The sequence below is a fragment of the Xyrauchen texanus genome, chromosome 9 (assembly GCF_025860055.1).
Source record: "Xyrauchen texanus isolate HMW12.3.18 chromosome 9, RBS_HiC_50CHRs, whole genome shotgun sequence".
In the NCBI taxonomy this organism is placed as follows: domain Eukaryota; kingdom Metazoa; phylum Chordata; class Actinopteri; order Cypriniformes; family Catostomidae; genus Xyrauchen; species Xyrauchen texanus.
This window is the reverse complement of record NC_068284.1, coordinates 28,056,489-28,080,701: the sequence shown is the minus strand read 5'-3', so window position 1 is coordinate 28,080,701 and position 24,213 is coordinate 28,056,489. Positions and strand designations below refer to the sequence as shown.

At 36.5% G+C, this 24,213-nt stretch overlaps 2 protein-coding genes across 3 annotated transcripts; both read right to left on the bottom strand.

The window, feature by feature from the left end:
* Nucleotides 1-1,636: 1,636 nt before the first annotated feature.
* On the bottom strand, nucleotides 1,637-17,038 carry LOC127648871 (cysteine-rich secretory protein LCCL domain-containing 1-like). Its single transcript, XM_052133683.1, has 15 exons — nucleotides 16,879-17,038; nucleotides 16,005-16,312; nucleotides 8,892-9,010; nucleotides 6,564-6,696; nucleotides 6,164-6,279; nucleotides 5,969-6,069; nucleotides 5,676-5,843; nucleotides 5,431-5,491; nucleotides 5,270-5,336; nucleotides 4,975-5,105; nucleotides 4,847-4,890; nucleotides 4,676-4,748; nucleotides 4,480-4,549; nucleotides 2,691-2,824; nucleotides 1,637-2,319 (listed from the first exon to the last, which is right to left on the bottom strand). Exons 2-15 carry the CDS (start codon nucleotides 16,260-16,262, stop codon nucleotides 2,268-2,270), a joined length of 1,527 nt encoding a protein of 508 aa, XP_051989643.1. The 5' UTR covers nucleotides 16,263-16,312; nucleotides 16,879-17,038; the 3' UTR covers nucleotides 1,637-2,267.
* Nucleotides 17,039-20,925: 3,887 nt separating this feature from the next.
* Nucleotides 20,926-23,457, bottom strand: LOC127648878 (peptidase inhibitor 15-like). Of its 2 annotated transcripts, none has more exons than XM_052133691.1 (6): nucleotides 23,341-23,457; nucleotides 22,924-23,221; nucleotides 22,180-22,298; nucleotides 21,770-21,902; nucleotides 21,574-21,689; nucleotides 20,926-21,378 (listed from the first exon to the last, which is right to left on the bottom strand). In XM_052133691.1, exons 2-6 carry the CDS (start codon nucleotides 23,191-23,193, stop codon nucleotides 21,243-21,245), a joined length of 774 nt encoding a protein of 257 aa, XP_051989651.1. In that variant the 5' UTR covers nucleotides 23,194-23,221; nucleotides 23,341-23,457; the 3' UTR covers nucleotides 20,926-21,242. The 2 variants fall into 2 exon arrangements, with proteins under 2 accessions (XP_051989651.1, XP_051989652.1); XM_052133692.1 differs by having other exon boundaries at nucleotides 23,320-23,400.
* Nucleotides 23,458-24,213: the final 756 nt, after the last annotated feature.

Sequence of the window (24,213 nt, the reverse complement as noted above, 5' to 3'; positions counted from 1 at the left end):
CACTGCCCACGGTTCAAACATCCACAACAGAAAGTATATAGAGAATATATCCACATATCTCCTGTAGGAGATATGAGTTGTCAATATGTAAATTAATGTACAAATAAAAAAACTTTGAACACAATAGCATTGTGTTTTCTATTTACAATGCAACATGTGCAGGATCAGTTTGGCTGTTGTGCCGCCTCAGTGTCTGAGCACATCATGTCCTTATCCCCTTCCAGCTCCTACTTCTGCCACACTGGCCTGTGAATTTTGACAGAGCTCTGATGCATACCTCTTCTCTTTAGAGACCATCATACAGATCATCTCTCATTCCATTAAAGCTCTACCAGTCTTTTCTCGGAAGTTCCTTTCCTCTTCTGTACACAACAGGAGATGTTAGGCAGAATGTAAGGAACAGACAGTCTCAGTCACCATTCACTTTTATTGTAAGTAAAAACTACAATGGAAGTAAATGGTGACTGAGGCTAAAATTCTGCTTAACATCTCCTTTTGTTGATCCACAGAAGAAAGAAAGCTGTACAGATTTGGAACACGATAGGCTCACGATTCACTATCTAAATAAAAAGAAATATTTGTTCACAGATTGGACATCGCTACAGAGATGTTAAGATTTTCGGTGAATAATAACATCATTTTGATGTGTTCCTCACACCAAGCACTTGTATGGTTTCAGAAGTCTTGAAATATAGCACGTGTGTCAAATGAGCCACTTTTATGATACTGTTACGGTGCTTTTGTATTCTTTAAAGCTTGAAAGCTCCAGTCACCATTCATTGTAATTGCAAAGGGGGAGGGGGGCATCACCAGAACAGTACAGTACAAAAGTAAATGGACAAGATTGAGTTATATAATATACTACGTGCCTCAAATACTTCAGTGAAGGTACTGTATGTGTCAGCATTTTTAGCTTTGTTTTCATTGTGATTTCACAAGGCTATGTGACAGTGACATTTTTAATAATGGTTCTTAAGTGCTTCAAAAACACTCTCATCTTACAAGTCTAAGAGTGAGAAAACTTATAAATCTAAATATGACAGCAATGAATAAGGAGAAAAACACTTGCGATTTTGTAATAAACTCAAAGGCCTCTTAGCCTGAAGGTAATGATCTTGAGATCAAGTGGCTAAAGAGAGGCATCTGAGAGGAGTCTGAGAGGCCAGACAGGAAATGAGAGAGGTCAAGGTGAGTGACAGAGAGCCTGTTACTACCCGGTTAAACCACATCTGTGCCTTACATGGAGGAAATGCACTCCAGGAAGTGAGATTGAAATCATAACACTCACACACACTAACATACACACAATGTCCCTCTTTGTCTGTGGTGCCGGCGAATTGCCAGCATAAGCTGAGAGTTTTAACATGAGGCACGTTGGGTTTTCATTCTTCAAGGTGCAGAGGTGCAGAGTCTTGGATTTGAAACATCCACACAGCTGTCTTTAGTGGAATAGCTAAGAACCACAGTAATTCAAATACATAATACCTTAAAACTGGCCATTATGAGTGAACCATTGTAATACATTTAAATACAATATGATATAAGAACCTCATAGATTACATTAACAATAAAAGTCAAACCACACTGCAAAGAAGTAGAATATTAATGATCATTTGTCTAAATTATATCATATCTTTATTGTAGATTGCATGATAATAAATATCACAGAACAATGTCTCTCCACTCTCCCATATGGCTCCTTTTATGGAAAATGTTTCAAATTCTTCTGAAGCTGTGAAGAATTTCCTGGCCTGCCAGGTTTTTACAGTATCAAGATATGAATGTGTTAAAAAATATTATATAATATATAGTAATAATGTTTACAAAAATAAAGCTTTATAACTGTAATATATGACATGTTCTACAAGTTTGGACAGTAACACTGTTGTGTTTGCATGCACAATCCCCTTTTTTGTCATTGCAAGAAATGTTAATATTTATGTGCAAATAAAATAACTGGAATGCAACAAGCAAAATATAGTTTTTATAAAAACATACAAGACAATTTCTAACTAAAGTAATGAATTCACCATATTTACAACTTGTATATACATTACATGTACAAGAACACAAATAGAAAATACTGAGACTCAGGACCAGATTGTGTCAAAGTCAATGTCTTTTTTTTCTCATTTGTGGAGATTTTTCGTGACAGCATTGGCCTTAAAATGCAGCTCAGCAAAACCAGCAAACCAAATGCTCTGTAATTACTCAATGTTATATTACCAAGAGCTCTATTTGTTTGAATCCGTCCTTGGAGGATGGTTTCAAATGACCGCAAACACTCTGAATGCTTTGCCTCCTGTGGGATTCTGTAGGCTAAATAGAAGAATAATTGCCAATATTAATCCAAATCCAGCAGGACAGAAAGATACATGATTTAAATATAGAATGTTCATTAATCACCCTTAAGATACTCATGATACCCTCAATAAAATATGTAGCCATGCAAAATAAAAACATACCGTGTAGGTGGTCTGGTTTTATTTTACAGAAACCCAAAGTCTTTATGACTTTGGTTCAGCCACCCACTAAATATAATGATTAGGTTATCCAACTGAGCTTATAAAGAGGGATAATAGATAATTAGTCAAGTGAGTTACAAGTCCAAGCTGAAGCCAACAAGGAAAGATTATCGAACTACAAAGTACATGGCAGCAGTGACTCTGAAAAGCTGACTCAACACATACCTCTCTGAGGTAATTCCATTTTGGTAGGAGCCCTTGTATTGCCTCCTCTTGTCCACAGGCATTACATCCAGATAACCTCCTGAGTCACTCCGAATCACCCCTGCGTGGATAGCTGCCCTGCATATACTTGACTTCTGCGTGGTGGGACACACAGAGAAAAAAAGGTCAAATTTTTCTTCTGTAATTGTCACAGAACAGTGACTTTTAATAGTTGTAATAGAGCAACCCAGAAGAAAATGTAATTGTTCAGACGTTGCTCTTTCATAGCTCAAGAGTATTCATTGAGTAATCGGTTGTTTAATTTAATGAGACAATTTTTGACCTCTACAAGAGTTAAAGGGATAGTTCACCCAAAATATACATTTTCTCATCATTTACTCATCCTCATGCCATCCCATATGTGTATGACTCTTTTCTGCAGAACACAAATAAAGATTTTTAGAAGAATATTTCAGCTCTGTAGGTCCTCAGAATGCAAGTGAATGGGTATAAAAAGTTTGAAGCTCCAAAAAGCACATAAAGGCAGCATGAAAGTAATCCATAAGATTCCAGTGGTTAAACCCATATCTTCAAAAGCAATATAATAGGTGTGGGTGAGAAATAAATCAATTATTAGGAATATCTTTACTATAAATTTTCCTCACTGCCTGGTAGGTGGTGATCTGAACGAAGCCTGCGAATTGCCAAAAACAAAAGAAGAAGAATGTGAAAATGAAAGTGAGGATTGATCATAAAAAAGGAATTCAATATTGATCTGTTTCACACCCTCACTTATATCGCTGCCGAAGATATGGATTTAACCACTGGAGTCTTATGAATTACTTTTACTCTGCCTTTATTTGTTTTTTGGACCTTCAAAATTTTGGTACCCATTCACATGCATTGTATGGAGCTACAGAGCTGAGATATTCTTCTACATTTACATTTATGCATTTGGCAGACGCTTTTATCCAAAGCAACTTACAGTGAGTGCCCTTATTACAGGGAAAATCCCCCCGGAGCAATCTGGAGTTAAGTGCCTTGCTCAAGGACACAATGGTGGTGGCTGTGGGGCTCGAACCAGCGAACTTCTGATTAACAGTTATGTGCTTTAGCCCACTAGAGTTTTGGTCACCATTAACTTGCATTGTATGGACAAACGGAGCTGAGATATTCTTCTAAAAATTTGAGAATTTTCATTTTTTGGGTGGACTATCCCTTTAAGAGCTATACAATTTATATAGATAACATACAGTAGATCTAATTATCTTGGAATAATTTAATACGAAATTTAACAGAGCAAAAGTTTGAGACATTGTTGAGATCACTTCTGCAACTCTAGAGAAGACACATGTTACAGTATGTTACTGAGGCCTTCTTCTGAGAAGCAGCAGATTTAATCAAAAGTCTAAATTAATTTTTTTCTCTTGCTTACTTTTAATATAATTTCTGTCTCGGAAAAACACTTGAGATATTAAAGATATTTTGTGATTTTTCTTTCCTATGGGAATAGTTATACAGTAGACCTAATAAAGCAATATGTAACTTCAGAATAGTTGTAACAGGGCAGTGACAGAACAATGCACCTATATTTATGATTTATGCATTTTAATTGTATGACAAATTTCCATTAAATTTAGTTGAGTAATCTTTAAATAGTGTCCATATTTGGAGTTCAAAATAAATGTGTAGAATTTAAATAAAATTTATAAGGAATTTGAACAAAATACATAAGTCATAAACAATACAGTCTGGTAAATGGCAACTACATTAAGAGTATTAATTTAATAAAATATGCACAAAGACTTACATCTGAATAATAGCGGGATCCAATTACTCGAGCAGAGCTGTCATACAAGCAGTTACGTGAACAATACAACCTGAAAAAATAAATCTTGTTAGCTGTTGTGTAATAAACACAATTTAAAATTATATATATTTTTTTTATTTACCACCTGGTATTTTGTGTAATCTGTCAATATTATATCTGTGTAACATCAATTTACCTTGGACAGTGCCTGGCTGGTTTCTTGAAAGGACAGAATTGTGCCACAGTGGTTTCACAATTAACAGCTTTCACTGGAAGTCACATAACATTTGTAATTACATTTACTTTTCTGAAATCTCCAGCAACTTTATCTCATAAAGGATGATCAGATTGACACACTTGCACTGACCTGGGACATTTGATACAGTGAAGGCATTGGCACTTTGATTTTTCCTGAGGAATAACATGAGAATAAAAAATAAGAGCAGTGCTGAAATTGTCTCTAGCAGCATGAAACATGTGGGCTCTGTGACATACGCTAGAGTCTGAACTCCATTCTTGAAAGACTTTGAGAATCGTTGCCTTCTGCCCACCCTGGTGACATCCATCCAGCCTCCATCGTCATTTATTATTCCAGCATGCAAGCCACTTCCACAGACACTGGATTGCTGGAAAAACAGCAACATTAATAATGAGAGAGACCCTGAACTGCCCAAAATCTATCCATAATAGCACAGTATTTAAATATGTAAACATCAACTTGTAAATTTGATTTGATTTTGGGATGCAGTGCCTAAATTTGATTAAAAAAAATGAAGTTAATCATACTTACCATTTCATAATGCCCTGATCCAATTACTTTTCCATAGTTGTGCAAGCAACCTGGTGGGCATTCATACCTGTTCAAAGATGTACCAGTCATTAAATAATTCATAGTACCATGATCCAACCACATACTTTTGTAAACATCAACATAAGAGTCAACCAATTTACCTGTTACATGTTGTTCCTTTGCACTGATCACGTAATCTAGTATTACATTCTACATGCTGAGCTTAAAAAACAAACAAAAACAAAATATAAACAATTGTGTTATGCAACGTTTAGTTACCATTTGATTAAACTCACAGTACAGTCAAAGTAATGCCTAGGGTAAAAAAAAGAAAACATTGTACTTTAGGATTTCTTAACATCTTCTCTGAATTTAACCCATGAAATTGAATAACATTTAATCTTACACATCTGGGAAGTGCTGATGACCTCATTCGTCTCAATCTTCTCAGTGGTAGAAGGTGTTGGAGACTCGTCTCTGTATTGAGGGTCATAGCTTCGGACCGGCTCTGGTTCTGGCTCGATGTAGTTACTTTCTTCTGTCTCAGGGGTATAATGCGAATGACTGCCATCATCTGAAGAGAGTATGCTTTTATTAAATTTTTTAAGAGATCCAGACTTGAGCCATCACAAATGTCTTTTAGCTTACTAATAAAACATTCTGTATGCTATTGATTTATTAATTTAATACATTTTCTACCTTTATAGCAGAGATTGTTTTGGCAACTTCCCCCATAGCTGGGGGGACAGGCAGAGCATGGGGTTCCATGTTTGTACGGTGCATGTCCCCACCAGTTACCTCTGAGAAAAAGATGCAACATTAAAAAAGCTAGGAATAACACATGTTTAGAATTATGTATATTGCAATAGACAAAACAGAGTTGCGTGTTCTTACGGAGGAGAGTAATTGCAAACCAAGTACACAGCTTTGGTCCAGATCATCCCCCAAACATTCATGTTGTAGCACACATTGATGGCACAGCCAATCTTATTGCTTGTGGCCCAAACAAGCTGCGAACAAATCATAATACTGTATTACTGGTTGACTTTCTTTCTACCATGGAACAAAATGTTAGGGACTGACAGCATCATTCACCATTCACTTTCATTATGGAAAAAAGATGGAATGAAAATGAATTGTGACTGAGGCTAACATTCTGCCTAACTCATTTTGTGTGTCACAGATGAAAGTGTCACACAGGGGGGTGAATTGTTTCTTTAAGAATACATAATACTGGGTGCAGATTTTTCATGTTTTTGGAAGGGTGTTGTTGAGTTGGTGACTGCGGTTTTACTTGTGTGTAATGTGTGCAGACAGGTCCGGAGCATCTGTATGGGCAGTAAGGGTTACACTCCTGTGGATAGGGGTAGCTGAAATCTCTCACCTCATCATACCAGGCTTGGACATGAAATGTTGGGGGCCTGTCTCTAAAGATGATTATATTGAAAACAGTAACAGTTAATATAAGGGCTGAGAATTGACAAAATGTGATGCAGTTTTTTTGTTTTGTTTTAGAGATAACATTAATCAGGAGTGCTGTTTTAGATAGTTATTCTGGTACAACTTCACTATCCAACAAGGTGCATGGAAATTAAAGAGCATTAGTAGAAGGTAAAACAAGCAGCAATTATGTATATGACAAAATGAACTTTATTTAAACTAAAGTGTATCCACTCCCAGGACTGTTTAACCATTAAGTTCATGGGTGTTTTGCCAAACATTATTACATACTCTGATCTTTTGAGACCTGGCACGAATATCTATCAAAAATGGATCAATAAAATGCCCTATTAGTGTCAAATAATAATTATTTTTTTAAGTCAATTAGAAAATAATCAAATAGAAAATATATTATATTTTGATGTTTTATTTTTCAAAAATTAGAGATGATGCAATAAATATAGAACATGATTCATTACTTCCACACTGAAATTTTTACTAAGATGCAACTGGCTGAGCTACACATAACACATAAGCTACACATACAACATTTCTCAGGCATTTTATTTTCAAAATAGATGCAAAACTTACATACTTTCATTAGTACTTTACACCCAAATGACAATAGTCATACAGTTCATGTGATACACTTACTAGTTTACTTCCACTTTGCTTCTTCATCAAATATCAATGTCAAGTGAAGTCAATCGCTGACACATTGAGAAAGACATAGCATGCATAATATGTATGTGCACACACATATGGAATACTGATAATTCACCATTGTCAAACAGAAAAACAACGTGATATAGTAGTCATTTGTATGAATGTAGTGCTCATTTGTCTTGCAATAAACAAATATATATTTATCATGTGACAGTAAACTTATATAGATGAAAATTTTATGAAATAATCATAAAAATATGATTTATGGAAACACAAAATAAATAAATAAAATAAAACAACTCCAACACTAATACATATCTAGGTTCTGTAATGACCCTATAGACTTTTGGTTATTAATGTCCCTAGACCTGAGCATGACTGTTGAGTTCATTTTCCATTTCCCTTTTTGATTTGAGAATAGTAGCACCTAATAAACAAGCAAAAAAACAAACAAACAAAAAAAACAATCTAGAGCGAATAGTTTTCCTAAAAATGAATGTCCACATATGTGGACAGCGAGACTACGATGTGAAATCTAGTTATAGAAATATTTTTTCATCAAATAGTTTATTATGTTTCCAGGAGTGTTGGTTATTCATGTTTTGAGACGTTACAGACATTACAGCTGATTTTCTGTAAAGCTGAATAAATAATTCTTATTTAATGTAATGTCCAGCATCATCCAATCACTGCCTACCATGTAAAATAAAATCTAGCATTATACAAATCTGAATCTATGTACCGATTACCATGTCTGCCAAACATTTTATGTGGTCCAAATTCTCAATGTGAAAATGCACAGTAAATATACACCAATCAGCCACAACATTAAAACCTAATGCCTAATATTGTGTAATAGCATTCTGAGATTATATTCTTTTCAACTGCCTCTCACTGGTTGTTTTCTGTTTTTGGCACCATTATGAGTAAATTCTAGAGACTGATGTGTGTGAAAATACCAGGAGATCAACAGTTACAGAAATACTCAAACCAGCCTGTCTGGCACCAACAATCATGCCACATTCCAAATCACTGAGATCACATTTTATCCCCATTCTGATGGTTGATGTGAACATTAACTGATGCTCCTGACCTGTATCTGCATGATTTTATACACTGCACTGCTGCTACATGATTGGCTAATTAGATAATTGTATGAATGGTTGTTGGTGCCAGATGGGCTGGTTTGAGTATTTCTGTAACTGTTGATCTCCTAGGATTTTCATACAAAACAGTGTTGTGGCTGATTGGTGTATGTGAATGCATAATGAACAGAATCGTATTGAAATAACTAAATTAAACATAACAAAATGTAGATTCAAATTACGCTAAATGACCCACAGGTGTGTTAGTGTTGAAAGTTGTAGCTAACATGTTTTTTCTACTTTTGAGGAAATGATGTGCCAGTGTCCACATATGTAGACATAATGTTTATCAGCGTGTTGACATACGAAATATGAACACACACACATATATATATATATATACGTATAAAGTTAGGTTATCAATACAGCACCTGCCCCAGTGAGCTCCCAGGTTCTGGCCAATCTGTGTCAGTAGGTGAGAGGGTCCATGTTCCCACAGACAAGTGTGTGCCCAGTGCTCAGCACTACTCTCCAGTTCAGTGTCCCAAACCTGTACCACACACAGCACAGAGTGAGGCTTATTAATGTTATTTAAGGTAACATGATTGCTGTATACCTGTCATACTTTTTGCATTAAGTAAAGGTAAAAGATCCAAACACTTAAACACAACAGTAAATAATTTTAGGGGTAAAACAACCTCTCAAAACAACATTCTGATAAAACATTTAGATTACATTTTTAGCAGTTGATTGAACCCGGTCCTGCCTATGTACGTCAATGCATGGTTGATTCTGACCAGTAGGTTGATATGGATCTAAAAGTGGGCCAGTTGAAGTTAAAAACCATAAAGAATTTGTGTTTCACTAGCTTGGGACAAAAGACCTATTACAATAACACTGTGTTTATGATCTCCACAGGTTTACCTGGGGAGTTTAAATGTTTTTTTTTTTTTTTTTATAAATATAAAAGAAAAGGCTCAGTGTACTGTTCTGCACAGGGTTCTGATTATTTCACTACAGAGCAGGCTTAATTTAAAATTAAATTAAGTAGTTTTCTGCTCTGTGTTCCTGTAATCTGTTCCATGTGTGCATAGCTAAGGTGCATTCCATTCTGGCAGTCCTCAACAAATATTATTTTTGAACTACCATGATAATTCTCATCTTTTATATTACACAATGAATGACCTGAAAAAATAGAATAATTTTTATTTGAATCTTAACTAGAAGCCCAAAATGGTACGGTATATACTATTTACAGTACAATGATTATATTAATACAATTGTAAATTCTAATTGTGTCTTTCAATAGCATGACTACAGCAGGAACAGTACTGAGTAATGGCCTGTGATTGTCATCAACATGTACTCTAAATGTTTGCCGTAAAAGTATATACGGTGCTGAAGACCATAGCAAACTTACTGCATCTGAGCTGAATGTGCAAAGAGATGCAAAGACCTGTCTTATCATTGTTTAGTTGTTGTGATGCCTAATTTGCTGTTACACCAACCATCTGAGTGCATTCCTAGGGAGATGTGCATCGTCTGTGACTCCCTTCTCACTTCCTTTTCAGAGTAATTACCCAGATGACTATGGAGAGTGTAGATAGATATGTCTCCTCCCCTACCTGGGCCCCACACAAAGACACATTCTGTTAAACTTTGCTGTGGGATACAGGGTTATGGGGGGTTGACAGATTAAACACTGAGTGTCCCAGAGTGCTGCAGATGATATCAAGTCAAAAGTAATTGACTAAGAAGAATGTTTTGAAAATGTTCTTTTATAGCTGATTGCAAGCAATCATATGGACTGATCCATGTGCAGTCATGGAAACTGAATAATACATTTCAGGATTAAGGGAGAACCACTGTTTAGTTACACATTAAAGCTGGGCCTAAGAACTATGAAAAATGAAAGTTGTAACTGCAGTGCGACAAGAAGATGGGCTCTGTTAGCATAATGATGAGGGTAAAGCCAAAACACATATTTGTTGCACTTTTTTAACATTTGCATATTTTGCAGACACTTAGGGTCCTATTTTAAGAGTGCTAGCTGCAACCCTAGAGCAATGCCTTAAGTCATAAGCACAAAGTCAATGGACATGGCCATGAAGTTTTGGTATTTTCGTGCAAGCATGCGCTAAGTCTAGGCGCAAGTAAGGTTGGTGGAAACGCATGTGCAATGCGCAAAAAGGCTGGGTGGTCTGGACCAAGTGCAATTTAATTTTGAGGTTCTTCTCTGGTTATTCCAGCTTCTGCATGCAGATATATAGTCCATTCCCTCAAGCACCAACGAATTAAATAAAGACAGCACATTAATAAGAAGTTGGTAATGTAAATGGACTGCATAAAAATAATGAGAGGAATTGAAAATAACACTCTTTTGTGCATTAACTACATCCTTGATGAATGTCAAGCATATTTCTATGACAGTGACAAACTCCTTTTATATGCATGGAAAATGTGATTCTAGTCAGTATTTGGATGTATGCTCCATTAAATTAAGTAATTATTATTAATAATTTTCATCTATTTACACACTATTCATGGAAAGTATTAACAGCGATTGTATCCACGTGGTCAATTTTGATTTTTGAAAAATTATATTCATTTACTGAAAAATGATACCAAAAATATTTCTAAATTCTAGAAAGCATCGAGCAATTTTGTCTGGACGGACGATGAGGTTGCTTTATAAGTGACCCTGGACTATAAAGCACACCACCTTTTAAGGACTCCAGCTGATCCAATCTCATGTTGGTCTGTTCGCCCTGGAGGTAAAGACAAATTCTTTAAGTTCATGCCTATAGACTGCACACGTAATACGCCTGCGCATGACATCATCTTTTTCACAAATTCATGTTTTTGCATGTTTACACGGAGACGATAATGGCATCATTTTCAAAAACTTGCACTTTGAAACCTGTTTTCAAAGTTTGCGTTTTCAGGCCCCAAAAAAGCATTGTCTCTGTAAACGAACAGCCAAAACGCATAAAACGTTTTCCGTTGTTAGTTGAAAACATTGTCATGTAAATGGCCCCTAAATCCAATCATCTTACTCTCTCCATCTTCTTCCACCGGCCCCTTTTGCCGTGACTTAAAAATCTAAATACAACTGTAAATGTACAAGAATAATAATACATATAAACATACCAACAAAAATTATAATAATAATTTGAAAAATAAGCCATGACCTCTAGAAAGTTTAAAACAAATCTCATAATTTGTTATTTTAACAAACGTATTCATTTGATATTCTGTACTTTCAGAATTTGGAGATAAATTTTATAACTCTATTCGCCTAGAATTAATGGTCACGAAAATCGGATAAGACCTTGCACGCTGTCGTTGCGCTGCGAGTAGCGCTACAATTTGCGCACTCACGAAAATAGAGACCTTTATCCAAAGCAACTTAGATAACTAGCATGTTCCCATTACAAAAAATTTCACTATGATGCTGCGCTTTGCTAAGCGCTTTTGGGAACAATCCTGCATTTTGACCAGCTGTGAATTTGTGTGTAACACGTCAATGAACATTGACCGGAATTTATAACCTCGGCTGGTGAGATCATTAGATGCACCTGTGGCCAGGCTATAAATAGACGTGTCATCAGCGTGTCGTCAGATCCGTTTTCTTCAGAGCATACTGTGCTGTGTGTCTCACAAGCCTGTCAGAAACTTTCTTTCCTCTGCTAGGATTTAGAATTTGTTAGGCAGTGTGCAGTGAACCTTTTCTCCTTTCCCTCTTTCTCTCTCTCTCTCTCTCTCTCTCTCTCTCTCTATATATATATATATATATATATATATATATATATATATATATATAAAATAGAAAAGAAAAAGGTGGAAAAATGTCAGAGAAGCAAAGCAAACGATGCGCGTTTCCCTGTCAACGTTCTATGACTGTCAGGGACACGCATCAATTTTGTTTTGTTTGTTTGGGGGAAGAGCATGCTGCTCACGCGTTGGGGCAGGGCGAGTGCGCGAATTGCGACATACTTTCGGGCGAAATGCTTCGTGCTTGCCTCGCTTACTTCCGGGAGTCAGTAAGCGACTCTTTCATCGTGGGACTCTTGCATATATATGGCTGAGGAGCAAGAGACGGGTCGGTCCCTATCGCTCGCTCTCTCCCCAGATCCAGCTGAACCTTCTCGTAAGCTGAAGCGTGCCTCAGCGCCTCTTCGTTTCATGAGGGGGGCGCTGAACCTCTGTACATTTCACGCATAATAATAAAGCGGCTGAGAAATTACTCAAGGTGGTTACTCGGGCTGTGGCCAGACTACAGCTATACTGGCCACGCGAACAAGAGACCTCCTCCTCCCAACGCTCCAGGGTTTATGTGGCCGACATTTCGGATTGCCATGCCTTGATGGACGGGGGTGCCTTTGGGGAGGCATCCCATACTCGCTCGCGTCATTCATGGAGCCATGCGACTGAGGCCTCCTGTTAGGACCAGAACTCCTTCATGGGACTTAGCAATAGTCCTGGAGGGTCTGGTTGAGACCCCCTTTGAACCTCTAGAGTCAGCGTCTGACAGACTTCTGACTCTCAAGATGGTCTTTCTTACAGCGATTACCTCTCTTAAGAGGATTGGGGATCTACAGGCTCTGTCTGTTTTGCCGGCCTGTTTAGAATTTGCCCCAGGTGTGGCCAAAGCTATTCTGAATCCTTATCCTGACTAGCTTCCTAAGGTGCCTTTTTCGACACTACATCCTGTCACTCTGGAAGCATTCTGCTCCCCGCCGTTTTTAATGCCGGAGCAGGAAAGACTTCACGGACCCAGTCCGTGCCCTTCAGACTTGTGTCCACCGCACTAGCCAGTGGCATAAGTCAGGGCAATTATTTGTCTGCTATGGGGGCCGCAACAGGGGGGCGGCTGCTACCAAGCAGACTATGTCACATTGGGTGAGGGATGCTATTGCCCTGGCCTATGAGGCGCACGGTCAAGCTTCGCCAGTAGGTGTCAGGGCTCACTAGTTCTTGATGCGGCAGGCTGGTCCTCTCCGCACACGTTCATCAAACTTTAAGGGTTAGATGTTTTTGCTACTACGAACTCTTACGTCCTTGAGTCGACATCTCAAGCTCACGTCTGAACAAGTTTGTGATGTGGCAGGCTGGTCCTCTCCGCACACATTCGTCAAATTTTATGGTTTAGATGTTTATGCTACACCGGGCTCTTACGAACTCTTATGGCTCTTACGAACCATAGGGGTCCGGACAGCCCCAGTGCGGCGGCGAAAACGCAGCATCATAGTGAATATTTTTGTAAAGGGAACGTCTCGGGTTACATGTGTAACCCTTGTTCCCTGAAAAATGCGGAAGGAGATGCTGTTCTTCTTTGCCGCACTGGGACGTCCCAGGACTGTTCTTTAGAAAAAGATATCTGACGACACGCTGGTGACGCGTCTATTTATAGCCTGGCCACAGGTGCATCTAATGATCTCACCAGCCGAGGCTATAAATTCCGGTCAATGTTCATTGAAGTGTTACACACATATTCACAGCTGGTCACAATGCAGGATTGTTCCCAAAAGCGCTTAGCAAAGCACAGCATCTCATTCCGCTTTTTTCATGGAACAAGGGTTACAAATGTAACCCGAGATGTTTTAGCATGTAGCTAGGGGTCGCTAGCATTTTGCAAAGGATTGTTAAAATGTTGCTCAGGTAGAATATGTTCTTCTGTTAAAACAAGCTAGATGCAGCGCAACAAAAAAACATAATACAGGTGTCTCGAGACATGTTTTTATAAGTTAATGTTCTTTTTAACCTGACATAGTGTCTATGCGGGGCAATGCTCAAAGTTGCGGGGCAATGATCAAAGTTGTCCATCTGACATGTATGCATAGAAAAACAACTGAAAAACACTGCTAACTGACGCAAAAATGTGTTTGGTATGAACAGTCACTTAGAGTGTATTTAAAGTACACATTTTACCAGTATGTATGTTCCCTGAGAATCAAACCCAAGATGTTGATATTAGCATTATACTCTACTAGTTGTGGCACAAGAACACAAGGTTACATTCCATTTTACTCTTTAATTTCCAAGTCAACATTTGCCTCCATTGTTGCCAACTACATTGCAGCAAGAAGCAGCTGTAGAAGGTTCTAAGAATTATCAGGTCATATTTGGTGAAGGCCCACTGCTCTGAAAGCAATGAGAGGTCTGGCTGAGTGCCTCGAACAGTAGGTGAGCCACAGTACGTGGGAAGGAGAAGCTGCGTTTTGGCCTTCATGATGGATTGTTTGTTGTAGACCACAAACTTGACTGTAGTTCAGTGTTTCTGAATGCGTCTGTGTAAAGTATACCTCATTTATCATGATGCAAAACTCATGTACCTTAGTGTGGTAATCAATATTGTTTGGCAGTGCCCTCCATACATATAAATAATTTATATGAACCCTCATGACCTCCTCAAAAAATGTAAAAGAAACAAAAGCCTATAATTCAATGGGAAATGTTTTTTTCTGTGCGGCTTTCAGAAGATGTCAGAAAAAATGGTGAATGCAGGTAGCACTTTTTCTTCCCTACTTTTTTTTTCTCACTTTGATTTGACTTTGACAAAAGTTTTTGACAAAAGTATGACACCTAATAAGAGGTTTTCATAACATGTGCAAACGTTTTTGCGATATATTTCATCTATCAATTCTGTGCATCTCATGTAGCTTATTAATCCACCAATTATTTGGCAATTTCCAACATAGTGTCCATATTTTGTCTCTAATATATATGTAAGTTATTTCTTAACATGTACAACTTCTAATTTAATAAATGTATTAGTATATGATAGAATTAACGTTAGCCAAGATTAATAAGTGGTGAAAAATATTGTTTATTTGTCATTTAAACTAATGTAGTTAATTAATTTAAATATATAAAAAATACAAAAAATAATGTCAAACTAAGTCTGAACCCTATTTCTTGGAAGATCGGGCAATCTTTCAAAGTTACATCTTTCGCCAGCTCCTTGTTCTATCCTCTGGTGTGCTGGGGTAGTAGGGCTAAAATTGGAGAAGTTAAACAGCTGAATAAGCTCATTTGGAGGGCAGCCTCTTTCATTGGGGTTGACCTGGACCCTCTGGTGGTGGTTGCTGAGAAGAGAATAATGTCTACATTTCTGACCATCATGGACAATATATCTCACCCACTATATGGCATGCTTGATGAAATGAGGAGCACCTTCAGCAATAGGCTAAACCTTGGTGCAACAGAGTGCTACAGAGGGTCATTTGTGCCTACTGCCATAAGATTGTACAATTCATCCACCATGTGCAGAGGCACCACTGACTTTTTGGTGAAGCTGCTGGTAAATTAGCAACCCCACCCAACCTACAGCCAATGTATGTATGTATGTATGTACAGTATCTATCTATCTATCTATCATTATTCTGCAACAAATCTATAGTACATTTTATCACTTTCATTTGGCACATTTATCACAAATGTTTCATGTACATTGCTTTTAAAAGGTCAGAAGTGGAGGCTGGCCAAGTAAGTACCACTATGATTGACTAATATTGTGACTGAGTACCGGACAATCATCTTACCATGTATTCCATATTTGAGGCAGGGGGGTACACTTGACCCCTCAGCTTATTATGTAGGTCAAGGATGAGCTGCATATCGCTTTGTGAAATTGCTCTCTTGCCCCTTGGCTTGGATTGCCACCACGCCTCATCCTTATCCATGTATTTTTCCAGCAAAGCCTCTAAGTGTGTGGCATTGGGAATCACCATGGAGACCACAGTTTGAACACTCAGAAGCAGCACAAGGCCACAATACCAGTATTCACGTCCACACTTCATGCTTCCTTTAACTATCAGTGATGATATCCAACGCTGTATTTCTCCTATGCCTGTGAAACCAAAAGAATTGTGTTTCAAATGTAAATTTAAATTGCATTTACAATCAAAAAATTTTAATATATGCATTATATATAATATTATATATTATATAAAATATGAATGCATATATAATAAATATTATTATAATTATATTAAATAATTGGACTTCAAATATATTTATACAATACATAAATAAGAACTTTATATGACAAAATGATAATTATATTTATATTTAAAGAATGCTCAGCAATAGATCAGTTCATCCAAGTCTAATTGAAAAGTGCAGTGTCAGCACTTTCACATCTAAGCTGATAGTTTTCCAGTTGTGAAAGACTTGAGTATGCCTTTTGCCACACACATGCAATATTTCATACGGTCGTGTCCTGCATTAAAACTAACCGCAATAAGTCTTTGAGGTCTAAAGCATCTCTTCAGCTGTATAAGAATAATTCTGGACTTATGCTAGATAAATAAATATGATCATTTCTGGAGTTAACCCATCATTTCAAACAACTACATATTTTACGGAATATGTTACATTTTCTTCTTTACACTGAATTAAAGCCAAGCAATTTACCTTAAGCGCCCGGTTCCGTGCGTGGATGTGTATTCAAGGTCCGGTGTTTAATTACTGAAAAGATGATTCGCTACAGTTTGAGGATTATTTAAAATAGCCTAAACTTCTCCATCTAATTTCTTTCTCAATTTGAAATTATGAGTCATCATTAGTCATTGTAAATAATGTGCGTTCAAATGTTTAAACTTATGAGGCTGCTTGTCTCATTTATACTCAAGAGTTGAGTTCAGAGAGGCGTGACTTCCTAGGCCACGCCCACTCATGGTGTATTTTTCCCATTGCAGTCAGTCAGTCAGTCTATCAATCAATCAATCTATCTATCTATCTATCTATCTATCTATCTATCTATCTATCTATCTATCTATCTATCTATCTATCTATCTATCTATCTATCTATCTATCTATCTATCTATCTCTCTGTCTATCTATCTATCTATCTATCTATCTATCTATCTATCTATCTATCTATCTAACTCTCTGTCTGTCCATCCGTCTGTCTATCTGTCTGTATGCATATATTTTATCCTTACCTGACATATTTTTATTTGTTAAAATCTATGCTTGAGTTGTTGGAATTGTTATTTGAGAAAGTGTATTCTGCTTTTGGAATAGCATAAGAAGAAGTAATGATACATATAAGAACTGGACATGATACACATTTTTATAGTTCTCATCTGCAGTCAACAATAGCTGCAAAAACCCTTTCATTGTGTGACCATATCATAACAGGTGTGACTTTCTTCTGTAGGACATAAAAGGACATGTAAGGCACAATGTTACCATTAGTCACCACCCACTTTCATTGCATCTTTTTTTCCATACAATGAAAGTGAATGGTGACTATGTCTGTCAGTCCCTGGCATTCTGTGTAACATCTCCTTTTTTGTTCCATGGGGTAAAAAAAGTCATACATGTTTTGAATGATAGTGTCTATAATGTGTGTTACAAAAATGCATGGGGGTCATTTTAGACAAAGAGTTTTATTGGGTTTAGATATATGAGCTATATTCATCAGTAATGTTCACAGTATAAGATACATAAGAAATTGAAATAGACCAAATCCATTTTTCATCCTGTCATCCAATTGTAAACAAGGGAAACTTTGTCTTAAGTCAAGCAAAGACTAGATGGCAGCATTGAGTAGCTTTTCCAAGTCCTTCACCACCTGCATGGAAACAAATTTTGAACTCCCATGTTCTCAGAATCAGAAAAGTCACGAACATTAAATACTGGATGATAATATTAAATACATATTAAAAACAGATCTTTCAGTACAGAGAGAGTGAAACTCCCCATTAGAGGTATACTTTACAATGTACACATCTATGGAAAAAGTCATGCAACTGGTAATGTAGGATTTTAAGGTTGAAAGGCCTTTCAGCAGGCCCAGTTAATGTACAGTATGCTGTGCTTTTGACCTATATTTTCAGGAGAGAGCTCATTTATTACATTTGCTATTAGGTGATGGTGAAGGTGAAGTTTTTCAGTTCTTTTCCCTCTGATCCATTGCCCAGTTTGAGGGTCTGTAAAATTGGAAAAACAAGGTTGTGTTGTTTTTTCCAAGCAAGCATACAATTGGTTCACTATTTCTCATGTTCCAGCTTGATCAACATACAGAACAAAAGTGCTGATCATGTTTTCACCAAATGAGTCTTGCACAGTGAACAGGAATATTTTCTCGGAACTATTTGAGGCATGCAGTTCCGATTTGTTCCAACTAAAAGAATGGTTAGAATTAACACAAGCTGAAAACAGAAGAAGAAATAAAACTAAATAAAATCTCTGGAAAGTGGACAAGGAGAAACTGTGGAGAACTTTCCAAGAAAACTGGAGCCATTTGGCTGGACTAAGACACAAATATAATGACAGAATGTTTACACAATCATTAAACGTGATGTATCGACCTCTGGGAGAAAAAGTGAAACAACAAGCTGCATGTGCCAGGAAAATCTTAGATATGTTTATGCAAATTACCACAATACATTTCTGATCTCAAAGAAATGTAATTCTGCTTTAGCAAAAACTATGCTTAAAGTGTCATTTCAACTTTAAATTAAACATACCTCAAACATATTTTAACAGCAAGTCATTTCAAACACATCCAAAATACACGTATGTATAAGTAAAGACTTCTTTATTGTTATAATTTAGTACACAACCTCTATAAGTATTTAAACTATATAAACTGCATTTTTGGGCTTAAATAAATAGTCTCAGTGCAACATGTGCTATAATTAAAGAAATAAGAATAAAACAATACTATCCTACTATTTTCTTGGAATTTAGAGGTGTTCAATAAATGTCAGTTAAAGGGTTAGTTCACCCCAAATTATCTCGTCATTTACTCACCCTCATGCTATCCCAGATTTATATGACTTAATTTCTTGAAGATGTTTAGAAGAATATTTCAGCTCTGTAGGAATCACAATGCAAGTAAATGGGTACCAAAATTTTGAAGCTCTAAAATGCACATAAAGGCAGCATAAAAGTAATCTGTAAGACTCCAGTGCTTAAAGCTATATCTTCAGAAGTTATATGAAAGGTATGGGTGAGAAACAGATCAATATTTAAGTCTTTTTCTCCTCCCTACCCAGTAGGTGGCAATATGCATGACGAATGAGGACTGCCAAAAACAAAAAAGAATGAGAAAGTGGAGATTTGGACCAACAGTTTTTAACATATTCTTCTAAAAATATTTGTTTGAGTTCATCAGAAGAAAGGAAGTCATTAACAACTTGGATGCCATGAGGGTAAGTAAATGATGAGAGAATTTTCATTTTTGGGTGAACTATCCCTTTAAATAATCATCTCAATGGGTTACTAATTAAGTTTGGTAAGATATGCTGGTACAAAATCATGTTCATCTAAATGTTAACAAAGATTCTATACTTGCAATATATCTTAGCAGTTTGTGACATTACAAGCTTAGATGTACTTTCTCTCCTCCAGAGAACTATAAAACAGACTAGGATGTTGGGTTCGGGAAGAGGTCACAATCTGAGATCATGTAGTGTAACCAGAACAATGTTACAACAAAGATTATGTGAAAGAAAAAGCAAATCACATTCAGAGTAACAATGTTTGGCATAGAAGAGCACCATTTCATGATAATTTATCATGGATTCCCAATCTAAACAATGAAATGTAACACACAAAGACTTACACTAAAACTTATCAAAACAGAGGTATGAGAACTTTACTTTGTTTGCTTTCTGATAACCAAATAAATGTGCTGAAAATACATTCGAAGTTATCCTTACAAAAACCTCAGTATGGCTGTTGCAACTGAAACAACACTGACAGCTATAATTATGCCTTTCCATTCACTACTTTGTACAAGGTTCTGATCATTAACAAAAATCTAGCTTGAAAGTCTTTTCTAACCACCTTGGGAAAACCTTGACTGTAAAAATGCACATGAAAAGTGGAATATACAGTAAACCTTGTTGTATAACCCACATAATGATCAGAAAATGTAACTAATCCATGAGCATCAATATGATTGTTGCTACTTAAAGGGATAGTTCACACAAAATTTTTAATTCTCTCATCTTTTACACACTCACTCACATACCAAATGTCTTTCTTTTGCTGAAAATAGATGAAGATTTTAAGAGGTATATCTTAGCACTGTAGGTGCATACAATACAAGTGAATGGTGACCAGAACTTTGAATCTTCAAAAATCACATAAAAGCAGAATACAAGTTGTCCATAAGACTCCAGTGGTTAAATCCATACCTTCATAAGCTATATAATAAGTGTGGGTGAGAAACAAATCAATATTTAAGTCTTTTTTTTTTTTTTTTACAATAAATCTAGACTTTTACTTTCACATTCTTCTCCTTTTGTTTAGTTTTTTTTTTTTTGCCAAGTCGTATTCTTCATGCATATCCCAACCTACTGTTTGGGGCTGGTCAAAGGTGAAGATTTATAGAAAAAAAAAGGACTGAAATACTAACCTGTTTCTCACACACACACTTATCATATCGCTTCAGAAGATATACATTTAACCACTAGAGTCTTATGGACAACTTGTATTCTGCTTTTATGTGATTTTTGAAGATTCAAAGTTCTGATCACCATTCACTGATTTGTGTTCTGCAGAAGACAGAACATCATACACATCTGGGATGGCATGAGTGTGAGTAAACGATGAGAGATTTGCATTTTTTGCGTGAACTATCCCTTTAAATAGTCAAGTTAAGATTGCATTGACATTAGCACCATTTCTGGACTCTGTAGTAAAAGTACAAAAAGCTACATCTGCTGTACAAAATGAATAGATATTACATTAAAAAGATTACACAGTAAGTCACTGTAATAATCCAATCACTTAATAGCATTAAAGATATGGCAGGCAGCTTATTTAAACCAGTACATGAAGTTTGAGTTGATGGCAGGAAAGCACATGTTGTTGTTGCATGAACCTCCATAGCTAGGAGGACAGGTTGAACATGGTACACCAACTCTATAAGGTGCTTCACCAATCCAGTTGCCCCTGTAAAATAGGATTTGTTAAAAAAAATATATACCACTAAAGCCTTTTTGTTAGATGAACATGCATAGCAACTTAGTCATGTTCTGGCATTCATCAGACTGGAGAGAATGGTACACTCTGTGCTCAAAATAAGATTCTGTACTTCATGTGCAAGATCTAGATAGAGTTGAATTAAAAGATAAAAACATGACTAACTTTGGTGAATAATTGCAGACCAAGTATGTTGCCTCCCTCCACACAGCACCCCATACAACCATATTGTAACAGGTTTGAATGGCACATCCAACTCTGTTTGTTGACGCCCACACCATCTGTAACAGAAGTTGCATCTTACTAAAATGTCTTACTTACTGTTGACTTAATCGGAGTTATGAATGGCAATCAAACTCACTTGTGTGTAATGTGTGCACATGGGTCCATAACAGCGCATTGGACAGTGGGGATTGCAGTCACGTGGGTATGGAAATGCATAATCTTTGACCTCATCATACCAAGGTTTAATCAGCTGAAGAATGGAGCGGTAACTGGCAAGAGCAGAAACAATTTGGCAGTAGCTCAGAAACTGAGAAAAAAAAAAAAGAAATATGGGACGATCCACTGGACTGCATCCAAAAAAGAAAATTCTGGTCTGGCCCATCGCCTTAAATCTTGTTCAACGTTTGTAATTCAATAATGCTACCAAAGTGACATTTAAAGTCTTAAATGAGAACAATTCCTCTTTATTCTAGGAACAATAAAGATCTGTGAGGATGCTCTATAAATGGCAAACAACTGTTCACCTCAAAACACTGCAATACTTACTTGCCAGTTCGGACTGAGAGGTTTTGACCCAGATATCGGAGAAGGTATCGAGGTCCATGTTCCCAAATACAGGTTGCTGCCCAAGCTTCTGCAGACCTGGCCAGGCCATCATCCCAAACCTTTTCAGTAATAAAAGCAATTATGTGCAATGAATAATAGCTATTTTTATTTGACCACTCATGTACAAATTATGAAGATTAACAATGAAGGAAAGCATGTAAAATAGGTTCACGTCAAGATCCTTATCTACTTGGCTCTTACAATAAACACACCAGTTTATTAAAAATAGCATTGACTCCATTGTAAATTACTTTCAAAAGGTATAAATGAGAGTACTTCTCACCCCAACAGTTTGCCGACAACTAGGTGTGATTCTGAGACCTTTTGTTTATTGAACACGAGACTGTATGAATGCTCTGTTTAACCTTGTAAGGCAATGATGATACACATGGCACCAATTAACAGCAGACTATTAGAATAATTATTCATCGCATCCAGCAGCAGGAGCTCTCGAATTAATTTACCATAAACGCAGAGACGCGTATCATTCTAATCCACTGCATATGCAGTATATAGTTTTGATATTGAGTGGTAAAATGCTATATATATATATATATATATATATATATATATATATATATATATATATATATCATACCTACATACATATATATATATATATGATGCATATTCAGAGTTTGGCGCTCTATTACACAAGAGGAAAATGATGAGTGGGCTGCTTACCATGTACTCCATGTTGGCTGCAGGTGGGAAAACACTCGCTCGCACCTTATTGTGATATTCCAGAATAGCTATCATGTCACGTTGCGAAATGTAACGTTTTCGCCTCGATTTTGGCATGGATGTCAATCCATTATCCCCCACTTCCGATTTATTGATATTGGTGATATTGGCTCCAGTGAGCGTGTCAGTCTCATTGTTGACAATCCACGCGCTCGCATCACTTGCAATACAAACAAGAAGCAAGTCGGTAAAAAAGTTGATTTTCTTCATCTCTCTTTGGTGACTAATCTTTTATTATCTGCAAGTAGAAATAATAGACATAAACATTTACAACTTTGTCAGCAAATTGTTATTAGGAAAGCTATTAAAAAAAAAACAAAAAAAAAAACAACTCACATCCAAAATGTATTATTATACCTTTAAATTCTCGCTGAAACAGCAGCTCTGTCAGATGTGTTGTGAATCTGAGCCTGTTAGTTATCCTGACGGAAATCTCCAAATCCCATCCAGTCCAATGCTGCCTCTGGCTTTTATACTGTGCTGTGATTCATGAGGCGAGCGCAAGGTGCTCAGCTTCCCGCCGGTCACCTGAACTAACAATTTTTCCCGCCAACAACAAGCACAAGGGTACGTCATCAGCTTCTGTACTTATTTTATACTCAAATGGTTAAATTCTCTACTATGCTGAACACGTTTTCCATTTCTGAATTCAGTCTTTTTGTCTAAATGTTGTAACCGTTTGGAGACAGTAAAAATGTAAATAAATTGAAATGATTGAAAAATAAATAAATGTTGGAATAAGAGGTTTGGGACAATCTTTAAGCAAAAATTTCTTTTAAAATAGCATTCATATTTTAAAAACTGAAAAAGTCAGGTGGGTTATAGATAGCATTCTCACTCATATGATGAAAAACAGAAGACAAAGTTGAGACTGTATGTGATTTTTATTTTATTAAAATGCTCATTTTGTTCAAGTCAAATGGAGTAACTCTAAGAAAACTCAAAAATAGTTTTCACATTGAAAATTATATTAAAAAGTTGTTGAAATGTATGATTAAGTTGTGTCATGTATTTAGGAAAAGGAAAGTATTACTTTTAAATTAGCTTTTAATAATAATAGATTTTAGTTGGTAGATGGTTCCACCACATGACTTGAAAGGGTAGTTCATCCAAAAATGAAAATTCCCTCATTATTTACTCACTCTCGTGCCATCCAAGGTGTGCATGACTTTCTTTCTTCTACTGAACACAAATGGCAACCCATGCTCACAACGATATCGTAAGAATTTG